We start from the raw sequence: 18250 nt of genomic DNA on the forward strand, positions 1-18250 counted from the left end.
TTAGATATCGACTCAACTCGCAACTATAATTGGCTTCATCTATTTTATATTTGGTGTAAGATGCAGAAAAATACTTTATTGTTCGCGTTTTTGCGCAGTTAATGAATCTCGCTTTAGTCTACGACCTCGCTGAACGTTTTTCAAGCAGCCGTTGAAAAGCAGAGCCTGGAAGTTGTTGCAGAGTCCGTGGATTTCCATCCTCTATGACGCGACCACTTTCCATCACAATTATACGGTCATATTCCAGAATAGTTGTGAGTCGGTGCTGGAAAAAAACATAAAAATGATGGTAAAAAGTAGATTTGCCTCAGAAGAAAACTCACGGCAATGGTTATGATGGTTCGCCCCTGGAATGCTTTATCTGCGGCCCTCAGCAGTGCTGCCTCCGTGGTACTGTCCAGAGCACTTGTTGCTTCGTCCAGTACCAAGCAAACGGAGCCGCGTAGAATCGCCCGTGCAAGGCACAGCAATTGCCGCTGGCCAGCGCTTAAGTTAATGGCACCATCAATAATTACAGTGGCTGCAAAGCAGAAGAGAAATGACGTGAATTATGACAAAAATATCTACCCAAGCAGCAGAGAGCAGAATGTGCTTACATAAACCCAACGGGAGATTCACTTTGACAAACTCTTTTAACTGCGCCAACTCAAGGCAGTTCCACAACTGTAAATCCGAGTAATAACCATGTGGGTCGAGATTCTCTCGTATTGTCGTGTTGAACAAATGCACGTCTTGTGGAATTATCGATAATCTCGTTCGCAGCTCTTCTGGTCGAATTTGTTTAATGTCCATCTCGTCAATACGAATGTGGCCGCTTGTGACTTGTAAAACACCGAATAAAGATAAGCCCAACGATGATTTACCGCAGCCAGTACGACCACAGATGCCAAGCTGTAGAGAGAGTAGAATGTAAAATCGAATTAATAAATTAATTAATGCACCTAAACCGCTTCTTTCACTTCTTAACTTCTCCACATCGCGATGTGAAATGAAGCCAAACTTTGCTTGACGTATGTATGTATGTGCAAATGTATGTACATATGCATGTCGGTTATGTGTAAATGTATGAGAAGTGATATAGATGTAAACAGAAATGCATGGCATTGAGAAATAACGGAAATAAAGAAGAACAGAAACTACGCATTAAGTTAACTGTTGTTCCCTTTGTTCGCATTGTTGCTGAGAGCGAGGTTTGAGATCGAGAGAGTATCGTCACAGCCGCGAGTGGCGCGGTCATGGTAGAATTACTAATAGGTAACGTCGTCAGCTGAGTGCAGGCCCATAAGCTTATTCCGCACGCTCTCTCAGCTCTCAGAGAGGCAAGCTATCTCTCTCTAGCAGATAGCAAACGTTTTACGTTCTGCACTCTTCGTTTTTATTGTTTCTGCTGACAGCAAAGAAAAGATGTTCGATAATAAATGAGCTAAATAATGGAGCTAAAATACTTCCATGCAAAGTTTTGGATCGGCACAGCAAACAATATTTTGCAGACATTTTCATTTCTAAAAATAAAAAATACATCCAAAATAAAAAAGTACTTGCATGTACAGTACTTAATTTCATTGTCTTCCGCTTACGCCTTCATTCGTAAGCAATGAAGAAAAAGAAGAAGAAGACAATGAAAAAATTCGTGCGCTACACAACCTCTTTCGTCGACGTTTGGCAAACGACTGACAAGATTTACCGGCCTCGAATGAGAAGCACTGTGGTGAATCCGTTACCTATTAGTAATTCTACCATGGGCGCGGTGTTGCATTGTTTGCCACTGAGAGGATCGAAACGGAATTGCAAGAGAGAGAGAGAGAGAGAGAGAGCGAATTGCATGATGCAAAACGGTGTGAAGTCAACGGTTTGTGAGTAAGCAAAGAGAGAGCGCAATTGCATGATGAAAAACTGTGGTAAGTTAACGGTTTGTGAGTAAGCAAAGAACGGCTGGCAGAAAGAAATATTTGATGCTCACCCGTTGTCCCGCTGGTATTTTTAATGTTAGGCCGCTGATAACATTCTGCGTTTGGCCTTCATAACGCAGGCTGACATTTTCGAAGCTAATGTCGCCTCTTTGTGGCCAAGATATTGGTACGCTCTGGTCTACACAAAATGTAATTAAATTTTCAATTAACAATAATCCCCGTAAGTTTATGCAAGCCAAAAGCCTGCACAAATTATAATAACGCAGCAAAGTCAATTGATATTCAATTGTGCATAGTTAATGCTTGAATACTTGAACACACTTCTAAACTTACATCGTTTAAGTTGGCAGGACAGGCGCCTTCTAGCTGGCTCATTAGGCAGCTCGACCTTCGCACTGTGTGGTGGTGGCAGTTTCTTATCTCTAATCACCGACGTCTGAGTCGTCGCCTTCTGTATCTTGTCAGCAGCTGTCGCCGTGTGGAAGTGGAAGTTTAAGTGATTGCCGTCGCCGGTTGCATTGCCTGCATTTAATTTATCAGCATTTTCCCCATCTCCAGCATCTCCAGCATCTCCACCATCTTCATCAACATCAACGGCAGCTGTCGTTGCGCTTGGGCAAACTTTGTCACCGGCAGTCCACATCGCCGAGGACGACCTATCGACTTCATTGCTTATTTCTTCGCTCGCTTCCAAGTCCGAGTCCTGTCCCTTGGCATAGTGTGCAATGCGTTCCACCGAGCCCGCATACATCTCCATATCAGCCAAAAGTTTTACAACCCAATTAAGGTAAATCGGCACCAACAACGTGTAGTTTATAGCCAGACCGACAAGCGACGGCGTTGGACTCAGTTCCGAAGTGAAATCTTCTGGCATGCTTTTATTGTTAGCATAAGTTTCAGCTACGTCCCTGGCGTATCTATACTTGCTGCAACTGAAGCTGGCTGTTGCCAATGACGTCACAATGGCCAGAAAAACAATGCAGCCACCTAAATAGTCCTGAAAGAATTAAATTATGCAAGAAAAATAAATCCACCGGGCGGGAAATAAAAGGGAAGCCTTTATGTAATATTCTGCAGAGCTTTGGTTTCCTTAATATTAGATTAAAAATTACAAAAATCAAATATGTAAATCAATTACCAATGATATGCCAAGCCAGCGGTGGCTCGTGTTCAATAAAGCAAATGCAATTGTGTTGGCTTCAAGGCGTTTGAAGAGAATCTCTGTGAAGCGTGCCTGCTGATTGTACGCACGTATTGTGGTCACACCTTGAATTGTTTCCGATAAATGCGAAATAACCGGAGAGTTAGTCAGGTTTTCAATGCGTTGTAATTCACTGAAAAGGATCAATAAATAAAAAACAAATCATAAAATGGAGCCAACAAACAAAAGGCTTTAAACACGGCATGAAATTCAATTAATTATAGTTTTAATACCGTGTTTAAAACGTGAATTCTGCACACTTACCGCGCTGAGCACCTGTAGAACTTTTGTATTATATAGTAGGCTGCACAGATGGGAAGTGTGGAGGCCAAAAACCAGGGCGTAATACTCACATTTATCAAAATGGCGGAAATGCAGAGCAAACTAAATTGTAGCAACCTTTGGCAAGTTGCGGCAATTTTCTGTGAATAAAAAGAAAATAAACTACATAGATGTAGATGTTTATACCCACAGATAAAGCAACGCGTGACTATCACAGGGGAATCTTGGCCAAAGCAACAAAATACGAGCACATCTGCAGGTGCAATGTGCTCATATTTTAAACTAAAACAGAAACAGAACAACGGGATGTGCAACTACTGTGGGTGTTAACAGATATAACAAATCGTACCTTATCAATGATCGCCATATCGTTGCTGAAACGATTCACAATGCGTCCGGGCGATGTAACTTGAAAAAAGTGCAACGTTTTATGCAAAATCGATTGCAGCAGCTTATCGTGCAAATTACGACGGGCATTACAGCCGGCCCATTGTCCGGCCGGTGTTGATATCATGGCCATTATAATGCAAACACACGAAATTGCGGTGTACATGCAGAAATAGTACGTGACTTCGTGGCCCTCCTCTTTCTGCACGTCCTCACGTGTCTGGATGTGGACATCGCTCCAGTGCTGCAGCCAAACGTCCGTGTAGACACGCAAACATTGCCAAATTAGTGCAGTGATAAAAAAGACTGTGATTATGGGCACGCCACAGGCGCGTATATACATCAGATATATGTGATGCGATATTTTTCCATATTTTCGTTCCGCATCATTTGCAGACTCTGACACTGGTAACAATTCATTCCCTGTACCTGCGTACTGTACCTCCATATTACCCTCGTCTTGCAGTGGCCTCAGTGACGTCACGTTTGATACTTCAACGTCAGTACTGAGTTCCTGGGAAATGTTGCTAATATTGCAATGGCTACCGCGAAATGATGTCCCATCCTTGCAGTCTATATTTACACCTGAGTAAAGGTACAATAAATAAAGATATACATAAAGAGAGTTATATTTTTAAAGGAATTTTTAGCTGATTAAATTGAAAGTTTTAATTTCGAAATTCAACGACCTATTCTACAAATATTGATAGATCAATGAAACCACGGAAAAGTTTTATGAATCTCAAACTTTCCTTGCTCAAGCATGGCCTCTCCCTTTGCCGCTTGCGAGCGTAAACTTTTAAAGTTAATTTCATGTGTTTATGCATATGTACATATGTATGTATATATCCACTTACACACATATGTACATATAATAACACAGTTAAATTTAAGCAAAACTTCGGATATCTATAAACATGACCATTCTTGCTAAAATTAGTTAATTTGTTTGGTATTATATCGATATGAATGTACGGTCACACCTAACGGATCAGATTTCGGTAATTGGAAAAGTTTTGTTTATTTGTTTTGCCTACCTTTTTCGTTTGATTTGATCAATGTCAGCGGGTTTAGAGGGGAAAGTGCCTCTAAATCATTCGCATCTGAATTAAATGTGCAAGCAGATGAGGAGGGCAGTGAACCACGATCGGCAGTTGGAAAAGCACATGTAGCAGCAGATTCTTCAGAGATGCTCCTATAAATGCATGAAACGAACAAAAATAAGAGCAGACATAAAATATTGCATTAAGTGACTCACAGAATCGAATTGGTTGCGCTCAATGGTTGATGATGGTGCTTGGGCTTATTGGAACGCCGCATGGACATGCGTCGCAAAAACAGCTGAAAACTGCCACGAACTTGATCCTCCGATGTTGCTGCAGGCTTTGTATCTGTGATTTGAGGCATATCAATCGCCGGCGGTGATGACGCATTCCGCGCCAGTGCCTGATGCTGTAAGTTTTTTTTCGGCTGCCAAGATCTTATTCGCGGATCTGGCGACAATGTCGGCATAACCATTTCGATGCCATCTGCACTGCTTTCTGTATAGCTGCTCCCGCTGCGATGAATTGGAGTTCCACTATTAGAACTTGATGCCGACGTGGCCGTTAGTGTGCTGAGACCGCTTAATCTATGCCAAGAGTTGGTTGTCCTGCCAACTCGACGGTTCAGCACTTGCCGGCGACGTGGGCGCATAATGACATCATCTGCCTGGCACTCATCGATTGGTAGAGGTAAATCATAGAGGAGATGCCGTGAGCCATAAACGCTCGATCGCTTTCGTTGCAAATAAGGCTAAAGAGAAGAGCATAAGTTGAACTAATTAAAAACCAATTAAGATAAATATTTAGTAAGCACTTACCGCCGGTGTCTCATTGTCCTCTTCGTACTCCTCAATGTCATCTTTCATTTCATGCATATTGCAAACGGATAAAGAAACGCTGTCGTCCACGGATGAACCTTCAGCGTTGCTGCCACCGTTTTCATCTATGGTCACCGATATCGAGCGCTGAAGCCCCAATTTGCTCACATTCTTCAGCAACTTCCAGCGTTCACATGCTGCCGTCCGTTCCACATGGCTGTAGGCAATGTAATTTAAATGTTTGCTAATATCTAATAATAATTTTACTCACTTGTGTATATCATTTTGTTTCTTTGCCTTTGCAGCATTTTGTGCAATTATAGACTTCCATTTGGCTGTTATTTGTGGATGCTTCGATTCAATTTCCGCATTACTGCCGCAAGCTTGCAGGCGACCTTCCTTCATGACGATTACCTGCCGCAGTTAATGGAGTAAAAAGAGCTACAGGAATCTCTCCAAGGAAATAACACAAGGACTCACGTAATCCGCTTCCTTTATGAGCTGTAATTGCTGTGTCACAAGTATAAAGGTACGATTGGACTTCTGCAGCATGTGCCTCACGCAACGCTGAAATATATGATCCCCGACCTCATTATCAAGCGAGGACAGTGGATCATCCTGTACAGAAATATATTTTTAAAGATTTTATTTTATTTGAACAAATTTAGGTTTTAAATTTATAAGCTAATAGCTAATTGGGACCCAACATCTTTTCAGGTCGCACCCACTTATCGAAGTCATCTGTGGAGATTCCTGCATTTAAAGCCTCCTCCCTTAGAGTGGTTCCATTTTTGTGTGCTGCTTTAGCTATTGCTGCTGATCGCTCATATCCCACATGAGGACTTAAAGCAGTGACCAGCATCAGAGATTCACTCATAATGGTATTTATTCTAACTACATTTGGTTCGATGCTGCTGAGGCAGTTGTTGCTGAAACTTTTAATTCCATCTCCCAGAAGCATTATCGAGCGCAGCACATTGGATGCGATCATCGGCATGTAGGCATTCAGTTGAAAGTTGCCATTGCAGCCACCAATTGTAACTGCCACTTGATTGCCCATGACCTGAGCACAAATCATGGTGAGAGCTTCGCACTGCGTTGGATTGATTTTACCTGGCATAATCGAGCTGCCGGGTTCATTTTCAGGCAGTTTTAACTCGGAGAAACCGCAACGTGGACCCGATCCTAAGAATCGAATGTCATTTGCTATCTTCATTGTACTTGCTGCTAGACTGTTGAGCTCTCCATGCACCTCAACGATGGCATCACACGATGAAATGGATTCGAACAAATTGGGCGCATTAACAAAAGGAAGATTTGTGATCTTGGCCACTCCTTTCACACATTCAGCTGCAAAACCCTTTTTAGTGTTGAGTCCAGTGCCGACTGTGGTGCCGCCCAGTGGCAGTTGATAGAGTCGGCTTAAGCCTGTGTCCAATCTCTCCCGACAGTTGACAAGTTGCTGCTTATAGCCGCTAAATTCTTGGCCAAGCGTCAGTGGCACAGCGTCCATCAAGTGGGTTCGTCCAATTTTGATTATGTCCTTAAACTCATTTGACTTCTTATCTAACAACTCAATCATCAGCATCAATGCCGGATACAGTTTATCGCGTAACTGCATGGCGACTGCGATGTTAATAGCCGTGGAGAAACTATCATTGGAACTTTGTGAGCGGTTCACATGCTCATCGGGATCTACAGGATTTCTTGTACCCAGCTGACCACCGAGTATCGCGATGGCACGATTGCAAATCACCTCATTTACATTCATAATTGTGTGCGAGCCAGAGCCAGATTGCCAGATAACCAACGGAAAATGCTCCTCATCACAAAGCTTGCCAGAAATGATATCATCACAAGCCTGGGAGATAGCCACGCTCAAACGCTCCTCCAGACCGAACATTTTATTGGTCTCTGCCACGGCTTTTTTGACAATAGCCAATGCTATAATGAGCTCGCTCTGTAAAGTAAACCCATGAACTATAAATACTTAAAACAAATTCATTTCTCATACAGGCATGCGTTCAGTCACTCCACCAATTGGAAACTTGAGCAGAGAACGCATTGTTTGCGGACCATACAGACGATCGAGGGGCACGTGCATGGACCCCATTGAATCATGTTCAAGACGAGTGTCTGGAACTATAAGTCGCGCCAGCTTGTACATCAAACTAAAAATCTCTTTCTGATCGAACGACATTTTGTTAGAAAAATAAATTTAGATTTAGGACTAAAATACAGACACACCAGTAAATGTTAAGTCGATGCCATTTCTACACAATATTCAGGTTAAGGTTCTCCTTCGATAGTTCAAATTATATTTACCATTATGACAACATTCGCCGATGAATAGATCGAACGCGCAATGGCAATTCGTTGTATTTGTCCCCCTGATAGATTAATGCCACGCTCTCCAATAATTGTGAAATCTCCTTTCGGCATTATTTCAATGTCAGGCTTAAGGGCACAGGCCTCCAACACAAAATCGTAACGACTGGGTCGAAAAGATTCGCCGAATAGAATGTTCTCCCGAATGGTGTCATTGAGCAGCCAAGGTTGTTGAGACACATAGGAAATTGTACAAGTTCTGGAAGAAAGGATTAAATATGAAAGAGTGGGACTTAAGACCTAATTAATTTGATTATTTCGAAGGTATTCCAGTAACCAATGTATAACTTCCATACAAGTCTTAACACTGCCAAAAAGACTTCTTTGTACTGCTGTAAACCTTCGCAAACAGGTGCAAATTATGCAATTAATTTTGATAAATGAGCAAACAAATTTATCCGAGCTATCGCAAAGGTACACACTGCTGTGGGCAGCCATGAAAATAGGCACATAAATAGCTAAACTAATTTACATGAAGGACATTTTGCTGTTGAGCCGTGAAAGCAGAAACCAGAACGTGCTTAATCTTAAAGTAAGAAAATTGTGAAAGTCAGCGTCAGAGGAAGACTAGAAATGAGTTCAGGTAAGAATATAAATTAGTAAAAAATCGAAAAGCATCTTTAAAATATAAACTAAACTTTTCTATGGGCTAAAAAGGTTCTACTTACTTGTGCCAAAACATATTTCCTGCCAGCAGTGGCATCTCCATGAGTAAAGCCGACAGGAGGGATGTCTTTCCACTTCCATTTTTTCCGACCACAATTGTCAGCTTGCCCTTTGGTATGACCACGCCTTGAATGTGTAATTGGACCATTGGCATTTGACTTTCTGGATGCCATGTGAAGAGACCGTCGTTAATCGAGACCGCAATGTCATCGGGCATTTTAAGCAAGAGGGAATCCCGTCTCCAGCTATCCCTGTTCCTGGAACGCATCACGCAGAACTCTTGATTTTTCTCTACTAAGCTTCCTCGCAGTTTTGGTGGCCTGATGGCTACGTACGGTGTATTCCGAAGCAGTTCACGACGCTGTTGTACCAGCTTTTGATGGCCAACCTCTTGAAGAAACGATGCAGAAATGGCACCCAGATATTGCTGCTGTTCGTCGCGATGCTGGGGTGGATAGGTCTTGGTAGTCGGCAAAGAATTCTCCTCTATCGGAGGTTCGATTTTTGGTATTCGTTGTGCAATATGCTTTTCACTCAGCAAATTCTCTGCCTGGGCTGTGCGCATTGTCATATTGGACTTCTCCTGCGTCTCATACATATCCAATGAGGCATCACTTTTGCTTAATATCCGGGCCATATTTCGAATGCCCTCAAATTGTTTCTGTATCTCATTGGCCTCAAAAAATCGCTCCAGGCGACGCGTTGAAACCCTGGCTGCTATAATTATTGGTACAGTAATTGGAAAAATCAACAGAGGAACTGTTAGCTGCTGGAAAAGGGCCAATGCAGAGAACAATCGACTGGCGTTTAAATTAAAGTTCGCCTCTTGTGGAAGCCAAACATAAACACCCAGAGTCACAAATGTGATTAACACTGTTGAAATATGTGTAAGAATTGCTGTTTAAAAGAAACTAAATAATTAGTTTATTAATTAGTTTATTGTCATTGTACACTTACTCATTAACGTCCAAAATAGGGCGTCCTTGTTGAGATATTTGAGCTCCTTTTTGCGTGCTACTTGAATTTTCTTAAAGAAAACCTCATCCCAGGCATTTAGCTTTATAACTTTGATGCCCATCAATGTGTCGTGTATTTTTTTTAAGCGTTCATCAGTGTATTTCTGCAGAAGTTTATTGAAATTAAATCTTTAGAGGTGTATTTTGACGTATTTACTTACCGCAATAACTTCGCTGTTTTTGGACATGGCATTTCCTATGAGAAATTGTAAGGGCGTCATTATTAGAATACACACAATGGCTCCAATGACAGCACTTATGCCCAACTTGAGATAAAGCAAGTAAATTATCACTGATATCTGAAAGAAAAAGGGTTTCGACTTTAATTCTCCTTACACACAGCCTATCTCGGATACAAACCTTAAATGGTATTGCCCATGCATAGTGGGCGATCCAGAAAAATTGCATTATGTTTAGTGTATCTTCCGTCATGTGATTGGTAATGCTGCCGATGTCATAAGAAGGATTTAAATCTGTCGAATGTGAAATGTTAAGCTGTAAAATTACTTTTGGAAATGTAAATGGAAATGTTAATGTCTAAGTATCGAATACCCCAAATGTAAATACATATATGTAACTGTTACTTGGTATTTTGCATTGAGCACCCTGTGTCATGAATCGCATTCAAGAATAAACAGTTATGTTCTTGTCTGTCTGCTCTTTTTTCCACACATACAGTAAAAGCTCAACTGTAATTGCTTGAATTGTAATTAATTTAGTACAAATTCACTCACCGCCGCTATATTCCACATTTTCTTGAGTTGGTTTCTCCTTGGCGCTTTCATCCGTATTCATCTGATCTTTGGCGTCCGTTTTTAGCGTAGTATAAGTAGAGGATGATGCTGTTTGGGCTATGCTATTATTATCAGAACAACCACTGCTTGCATTTAATAATAAAGTCTTGCGGTAAATGAGACCTTGAAGTGATGTTTTTATCCAGATGCCCGTCATGTTAAGTATGTGCGTAGAAGCTTGGGACAACGAACCCTGAGTCAGTGCAGCTAACAGAACAATCCAAGCAATGCTCCAGCCATTTGTTAACAACTCCGACCAGGTGGCATAGTAAATTCTTACTCTATCAATATTAGTACCGAAAATATCGTCATCCGCATCAGCGCTCACATTAGAGGCCAACATAAGTGCATGGAAACCTGTCTCGTGTTTCCCCGCCGATTGTATTGATGGATGAGTCGTTTCAGCATAAAGCTCTTCTATATATTGAACTATTTGCTGTATTGCAAGTGGGCCAACCAATGCAAATAAGTCTGCAGCCAGTTTGAAAATGCCGCCCAGTGCAAACATACGCCAACTGTTCTTTACATAGCAATACCATAGGGATGGGGAGGAATTGGATTTTTTCTGAAACAAAAATAAAAGGGAAAACAATATTTGCTGTATCTTTTAGCAAAAGATTTACTTACCACCTCATCTGTGTAAATATACAAAAAGTGATCGTAGTGCGATCTGGCACTATCCTCTAATTTCATTGCACCCAAATCTTCAAGTTCCAGCGGTTCCTTGTAGCCCAACCACAGCAAAGGCGTCAACCACCAGAAACATGACTTTGAGTAAAATGTTGCAAACGAATGTTTATAGCCTATTTTTTCAGGATCATCCACATAGCTGTCACGAAAGTGCTGCAAAAGTAAACTTAAATTTGTTTCTGGAGCAGTTTCATGTTGAATTTATACCTCATTATACATGGTGTACCCATCCAACGAAGCCAATAGCAGCAGACACAATGCAGACATGCCCACAAGGCACGTCTGAAGCTCTAGGAAATCCTCATAGTACGCAACTTCTGTCAGCTCATGGCAGTGCACAGCGAGAGCCAATACCTCGCAGACGATGCTGGCATACAAAAATACTAAGGGATGAGCAAATTCTTAATTATTCTTGCCATGAAGACCACGAAGACATCTCCCCTCACCTGTCATCTTCTTGCGCTCTATGACTCGATGATAACACATTAGCAAAATTGTAAATATTGTTGAGGCAAGCGCATTCCATGTTTCTGCCGCTCCTATTATAACCAGAAAATTGGGTCCTCTATTCGTCAACTCAAACAGCTGACCGAGCTGGCGGACACTGCGTTGGGGCAGCAAGCTTCCGGCCAGATCAAGACTATTTCCAGCCAACATTAGCAGTGACACAGCGGCACGTAAATTGTGAAACATTAACAATGTTGCATTGCACCTGCATCAAAAGGGGGAAATTAATACTAGAATATATTTAAGTGGTAGAACATACAAATAAAATAGAATCAAGGTATTGAGACATTATTTTTCAATTCATCAGAGAACATTTTTGGCTCGACTTTCGGTGCATGCAGTTAGACACAAATAGAAAATTGAAGTGGCATCTACACTCATTGAGATATTTATGGTATTGCACTCTTCATTAAGTAGATCTTGTGGAGTATGCACTTGATATGGTAAACTCTTTAGTTCCGGATATAAATTACTTGTCTTTAAGTGGATTTTGGAACAGATACCGACAATTGGTTGGAAGCATTTAGTAATCATTTTTCTTAAAAAACAAAATAATTGCATTGAACAACAGAGCTCATGGCTAGTCTCGTAAGAAATATATAATATTTATTTTGCTTTTTACCAGTAATGTTAATCAACACATTAAATATGGTGAAAGTTTTTCCAATCAAACGGAAACCACAGCAGAATAAACGGAACAAGTTACAAATAAACAGAAACGCATGCTAGTAAATTATTGTACGCCTATTATTACAACTTATTAATACTCACGTTTCGTACTTTTTCCAAACGAAAGCACAGGCAAAAAGCAATAACAATATGCTTAAACAAGTAACAAGAAGCTTCACGCGGACAATGCCGCAAACATCTGTGTTTAAATTTTCATAAATGGTGCGCACACGACCATTTAAATGGTTGCAGTGTATAATATTGAACAACTGCGTCATACTGACCAAAATATCCAAAATATTTACAGTATTCGGAACTTTACACACTTGATCGTATTACTCCGTACCCGTACAGATATCTCCGCGGGAATTTCACTCGATTTGTTTCATTTTAAAACATTATCAGACAAATGTGCACATTGGACGATTCTTTTATATTTATCCATAAATAAATTCGATTCCCTATGTGTTCACATTAAATCATTCTGTACAAGGCAAAGACCAAAAAAAATGTTTAAAGTAAACAAAGTATTCCGCAATCGAAAATATTCACTGCAAAGTCTGTTATTTGCCAAATTGGTTAATCGAGTAGTTTTGCAACATTTATTTCGTTTTAAGGGAGCATTTTCCGTCGCTTTTCCATTACTTTAAAAGAACTTTTGATTTAATATAAACAAAATAACACAGAGAATTCGGTTTGCGCACGTTTTCGGAGAATACGTGAGGAAGGCCACGCGTGTACGGCGGAGCATGACGGCACACTAAACGTAAGATCACCAGCCGAAAAATCAGACAAGTAGAGACGATGCTCCACTGCCGGGAGGGACCTTGCACATGCGCACAGGAAAAGCTCTTCGATGTTGAGAGATTCTTCTAAAATTTTTGGAGCTATAAGCCAAATGATCTAAGGCCAGTACCAATCAACCTATCCCTTGACCATCTCCTTGACTTGGCCATATTCTCATTTATTTAACATATTGCATGGATGAAAAATTAAAATAAATCTATACATTTTATTTGTTTTTATAAAAATTAAATTTCTTGTGATGCACTTTGCTGGTGAATCAATTTCTCCAGTTGTTCCTTGACAGATCTTTGCTCAAACTGACTTACACACGTACACAGGTAAGAAATCCTTGACAAACTCGCTGAGCTCCCTGCGAAGAAAGTGTGTAAGTCCTCATCCTGCCCACGACCATTTTTAATATATTTCTAGGTTATTCGGCATTCACTTACCAATTGCATAACAAATTATGCGGTTAAAAATTCATCTTGCGCCAGTCTCTGACTGACTTATTGTAAACGGAAGTTTACGGATAATTCATATGAATTCAATTGCAAATTTAATCAGCTTTAATTTACTGGGGGCACGTGTCCCTGGTCTGAGAACCATGGAAATATATGAGATTATGTTTAGACTAGATCTCGCTTCGGAGTTGGGCTTTCAGGTTATTCGGATTAAAAGTGGACTGCTAGTCAATTGTTTGATCACCTGGCCAATGCTGTTTTAAATAGTTTTACATTTTAACTGCACGGTAACTACACATTTGCCTCAATTTAACTACATATGTATGTATGTACATACATATGTATGTATTTTATGTACACACAGAGACACCTAGCGAGGAAATGCACCGTTAGTGGAAGCGGCAGTGTGACAAACCCACCTTAATCCACTTGTTTGAATGCAACTTTTTTTTACTTTTTCGAAGTTTTATGGCAAACTGTCAGGAATTTTATGATGATTAGATGATCAAATGCTAATGTTGGCTAAACGGACATTTCGACATATTTTCTACATGGGTGCATTGGCCAAAAGGGTGGCGCAAAATTCTGTGAATAAGAAAAGGATCCAAACAGCTATGGGAATATTAATAAATAAATTCAAATGTGTGACCTAAGCCACTAACCATATAGTATAGTGTATATAATATACCTATACTATATGGTTAGTGCCTAAACATAGTCATCGTATATATGATAAGGTAATTTGTTACGGATATAACGTAAAAATATTTAAGTTAATTTATCCCGTAAATTGTATATCGCATATACGGTCACCCTGTGGTGGTAAAATCGAACAAAAATACCGTCTTCCCTCAAAAATATACCAAAATATAGAGGAGGCATGCACTGCAACTCTGTAACGCAGGGTTGCTTTGATCGAATTTTGACGTTTGACACAGGCCATGCTTCCGCTCTTTCTTTCCCTTTCTTTTACCAACGTGTGCAGTGTCTAGAGGTTAGATATTTTTTATAAAATGTACTTTGTATGTGAAAAAGACTGTTTACAATGAACGAATTTGTGTCCTCAACAGATGCCAGCTACGGTCGTCAAGAAACCCGCAGCTAAGAAGCTGCCCGCTGTGCCGGAATCAAAGCTGAAGTTCAGCAAGAAACAGATCAGCAAGCGTGCCGCTGAGTCAAAGCGTCGTCTGAAACGCGCCGCTGTCATTGCGCTGCGGAAGAAGGAAAATCTGGTCCGTGCCGAGAAGTACCAAAATGAGTACATAAAATCTGACCAGCGTGAGATTAAGCTGCGTCGCTTGGCGAAGAAGCGCAACCAGTTTTATGTGCCAGCTGAGGCCAAATTGGCATTTGTCGTGCGTATCCGTGGGTAAGTAATGCTGGGATAATGAATTATTGTACTGTTTATTTATCCACCTTTATTTATCTTTCAGTATCAACAAGGTTGCACCCAAGGTTCGCAAAGTTTTGCAGCTGTTCCGTCTGCGCCAAATCAACAATGGTGTCTTCATCAAGTTGAACAAGGCCACCATCAACATGCTTCGCATTGCCGAGCCCTACATCACCTGGGGCTACCCCAATCTGAAGTCGGTGCGCGAGCTGATTTACAAGCGCGGCTATGTTAAGCACAGCCGTCAGCGTGTGCCCATCACCGACAACTTTGTGATTGAGCGCAAGCTGCGCCAGGCGCACAACATTCAGTGCGTTGAGGATTTGGTTCATGAGATCTTCACCGTGGGACCCAACTTCAAGTACGCATCAAACTTCCTGTGGCCCTTCAAGCTAAACACACCCACCGGTGGCTGGCGCAAGAAGGCAAATCACTACGTTAACGGTGGTGATTTCGGCAACCGTGAAGACCAGATCAACCGACTGCTGCGCAAAATGGTTTAAGCTTCTGTTTGGAGAGCAATAAGTTGAAAAAGAACGGGCATGTAAACAGTGGACGAAAAATAAAACAATCTTATAGATTACTAAATGCCTTTCAACACAAATTCCGTGTTTGATGGAGTTTCATTCGTTTTAGATTTGTATTGAAATGGTAAATCCCGGTTTGCGGATCTGCAGTCTAATCAATAATACGCAACAAAGTTGTTTTCCTATGCATTAATTGTTTTATTATCATTGCTTTAGACAATTTAAATAGCGCACAGAATGCAGAACACTTGCATTAATGCAGATATCAAGCTAAATTGGGTGCCATTGAAATAAATAGTTGACTTGAACATACCAACAATGGTTATTAAATACATAATTTGCCTTTCAGCTGGCAGTGTTTCTTAATTAACCCGTGTACACCACTCCAATAGTTCAAAGCAGGTCGCAAACAATTTTGGTAGATTTAAATTCCAATGGGAATAAGTCAAGAAAACGGAATAGGCACCCAGATTACAAAATTTTAATTTAGTTTATTATGTACTACCATTTAACACAAGCCATTGTCGTCTCTTCTCGATTCTCACTGATGTCCGCTGGCATTTGTTGTCGTCACGTGTATGTTCTGGACAAGTCGCTGCCCCCAATACTCCTCCAAATTAAATGGCTTGAAATTTTTCAACTGATTGTCAGATTCATTGCAGTAAATTACAGGTGTGCCCTGCTCATAAACCTTTCGAAATGATTAGAAAAAGAAATATTTGCAAAAGAAAATTGAGAAACCGAATTTATTAAACATATGTAGCTCCGGTGGGCAGTTAATATTCTGCTTAGACTCAAACTTACCTTGTTCCATGCCTCCCGTATGTACCGAATTAATTCGTCATGCTGGGAAATTGGCAAATTTTGTGATGGCGGTACCGCCGCTGCATATATTGCATTACTGTTTTGTGCCACCGTGCTCATGACGACGGAGGGGGAGTTGTTAATGCTATGATTGCTATATTGTGTTGCATTTGTTGATCCTGCTGCCGAGGATGTGGAATTTGAATTGTTGTTGTGGTGATGGTGATAATTGTTGTGTCCACTGCCCTGGCGGCGTATATAAGGGTAGCGTCTGTAACAAAACAGTAACAAAACATGCATAAAAAGTATATACCTATGTACATATGTATGTATGTCTCTATGTACATATGTAAACAGAGTTTGTCGTCGAAACCACACACGTCAAAATAATCCCGTTTATCAAAATAATACACTCAGTTTTGCAACCTCGCCACGCATTTGTTTTTTATCTTCTTGACTTTACCCATTATTGCGTTCCATTCTGAGGGATCTGTATTTAATTGAATATCCCTGAAATCTTGTTTATTTGCGAAAATGTATTTATATATTTTTTTCCAATGCTTATCAACGAGTAAATATCGATGGATGCTATCGATATGACACAAAGCAACGAGACATTTAAGCAGCGACAATCTGATTAAAACCTGGCGGCATCACCAAAACCATGTAAACATGGAAATCTGCATTTTATAAAAATACACTAAAGTGGGCTCATTTTGTGCAATGTAATACATTTAAATACAAATATTTCCGTAAATAAATATATCGATACATAGGGTTGTATTCTATTTCAAAGACCAGCTTGCTGAAAGATGTTGCCAGCATGTGAATAAAAATGGCCGGCAAAATAAATACGCACAATTTTCTTGCGACAGAACCAAGGATGATATGCTCATGCGAACGATATGTTCGACAGAAGATTTTGCAGACGGAATTTTGCAGTTGAGTACTCAGATCAACAGAAAATATACCAGAAAATCAGCCTTTTAAATACTACAAATACCGCAGCGAAAGAAACAATATTTCTATCTTTTGTCGACAGAAACATTAAACAAAGAAGGAAACAAGCGCAAGAGGGCTAGAAAATAAATTTACTTGAAGACAATTTTAAACTTATAAATGTAGTCGAACTAAAAATAATTATATACATATCAATATTAATTTATCTTTTACTTCGCACTCATTTCATACTTGTACTCGTCAGTGTATAAAGAAATAAAACACACGTTTATTGCATTTCTTCCCTCCGGAACGGACTTATACAATAATGCGATGCTTTCTATATGCATTGTTGTGTTCCTAGCTCCCTATTCAAACTAAAATAGCACACTTCTCCTGCTATCATACAAAATTTGAATTTTTACGAATATTATATTATAAACAAACACAAAACAGTATACCCAGAGAGCATGCATTTTGCCCACTCTGGTCATACTAGGCTCAGAGCGAAACATATACCATTTATGTAGCAAGAAAATTTCCAGCAGCAAATACACAGTACCCCCGAAATTAAAATACCATTTGTTTCCTGGTGCACTGTCTTGGTAATTGTATTGTCTTTGCTATTAGTCCTTAAACATAATCAAGTATGGTATGCTTTGATCTATTTAAACGATCGTGGCCTAACAAACATCGATCCTCCCATCGATTTTCCATCTCTAGTTCCCCAGTTCTATACAGGGTGACCATTGTAGGTATATTATATACTTTTCAGGATATTTTGAATACGAAATGGACTTCATTGTTTCATTTCGTTAATTTCAATCATGTTCATTTACGGGATATCGTTTTAGTTTTTAAATTAATTTGGAAACATTCCAAGAAAAGAAAGTCGTAAAACCTAGCCACTCTTGTGGAGAATTGATTAAAAAATTGGATAAAATTATTGTTTTAGCGGGGAGACTCCTAACT

The 18250-nt window shown here is 40.2% G+C and overlaps 4 protein-coding genes across 4 annotated transcripts; 1 reads left to right on the forward strand and 3 right to left on the reverse strand.

Moving 5' to 3' along the window:
* Positions 1 to 12785, reverse strand: LOC117901204 (ATP-binding cassette sub-family C member Sur). The gene is made up of 23 exons (XM_034811858.1): positions 12474 to 12785; positions 11642 to 11907; positions 11403 to 11578; positions 11133 to 11348; positions 10446 to 11070; positions 10072 to 10184; positions 9873 to 10010; positions 9653 to 9815; positions 8698 to 9592; positions 7967 to 8228; positions 6122 to 6259; positions 5913 to 6055; positions 5642 to 5858; positions 5039 to 5574; positions 4818 to 4975; positions 3743 to 4365; positions 3376 to 3533; positions 3049 to 3244; positions 2244 to 2907; positions 1961 to 2088; positions 597 to 891; positions 324 to 520; positions 1 to 265 (listed from the first exon to the last, which is right to left on the reverse strand). The coding sequence occupies exons 1-23, from the start codon at positions 12647 to 12649 to the stop codon at positions 119 to 121; spliced, it is 6630 nt and encodes a 2209-aa protein (XP_034667749.1). The 5' UTR covers positions 12650 to 12785; the 3' UTR covers positions 1 to 118.
* On the reverse strand, positions 6311 to 7875 carry LOC117901205 (probable fumarate hydratase, mitochondrial). The gene is made up of 2 exons (XM_034811859.1): positions 7656 to 7875; positions 6311 to 7601 (listed from the first exon to the last, which is right to left on the reverse strand). Exons 1-2 carry the CDS (start codon positions 7839 to 7841, stop codon positions 6333 to 6335), a joined length of 1455 nt encoding a protein of 484 aa, XP_034667750.1. The 5' UTR covers positions 7842 to 7875; the 3' UTR covers positions 6311 to 6332.
* A 1710-nt stretch (positions 12786 to 14495) lies between the features above and the next one.
* On the forward strand, positions 14496 to 15603 carry LOC117902283 (60S ribosomal protein L7). Its single transcript, XM_034813556.1, has 3 exons — positions 14496 to 14612; positions 14689 to 14987; positions 15052 to 15603. Exons 1-3 carry the CDS (start codon positions 14499 to 14501, stop codon positions 15509 to 15511), a joined length of 873 nt encoding a protein of 290 aa, XP_034669447.1. The 5' UTR covers positions 14496 to 14498; the 3' UTR covers positions 15512 to 15603.
* A 294-nt stretch (positions 15604 to 15897) lies between these two features.
* On the reverse strand, positions 15898 to 16942 carry LOC117902284. Its single transcript, XM_034813557.1, has 3 exons — positions 16803 to 16942; positions 16340 to 16610; positions 15898 to 16226 (listed from the first exon to the last, which is right to left on the reverse strand). The coding sequence occupies exons 1-3, from the start codon at positions 16817 to 16819 to the stop codon at positions 16077 to 16079; spliced, it is 438 nt and encodes a 145-aa protein (XP_034669448.1). The 5' UTR covers positions 16820 to 16942; the 3' UTR covers positions 15898 to 16076.
* Positions 16943 to 18250: the final 1308 nt, after the last annotated feature.

The sequence above is a fragment of the Drosophila subobscura genome, chromosome U, assembly GCF_008121235.1.
Source record: "Drosophila subobscura isolate 14011-0131.10 chromosome U, UCBerk_Dsub_1.0, whole genome shotgun sequence".
NCBI lineage: Eukaryota > Metazoa > Arthropoda > Insecta > Diptera > Drosophilidae > Drosophila > Drosophila subobscura.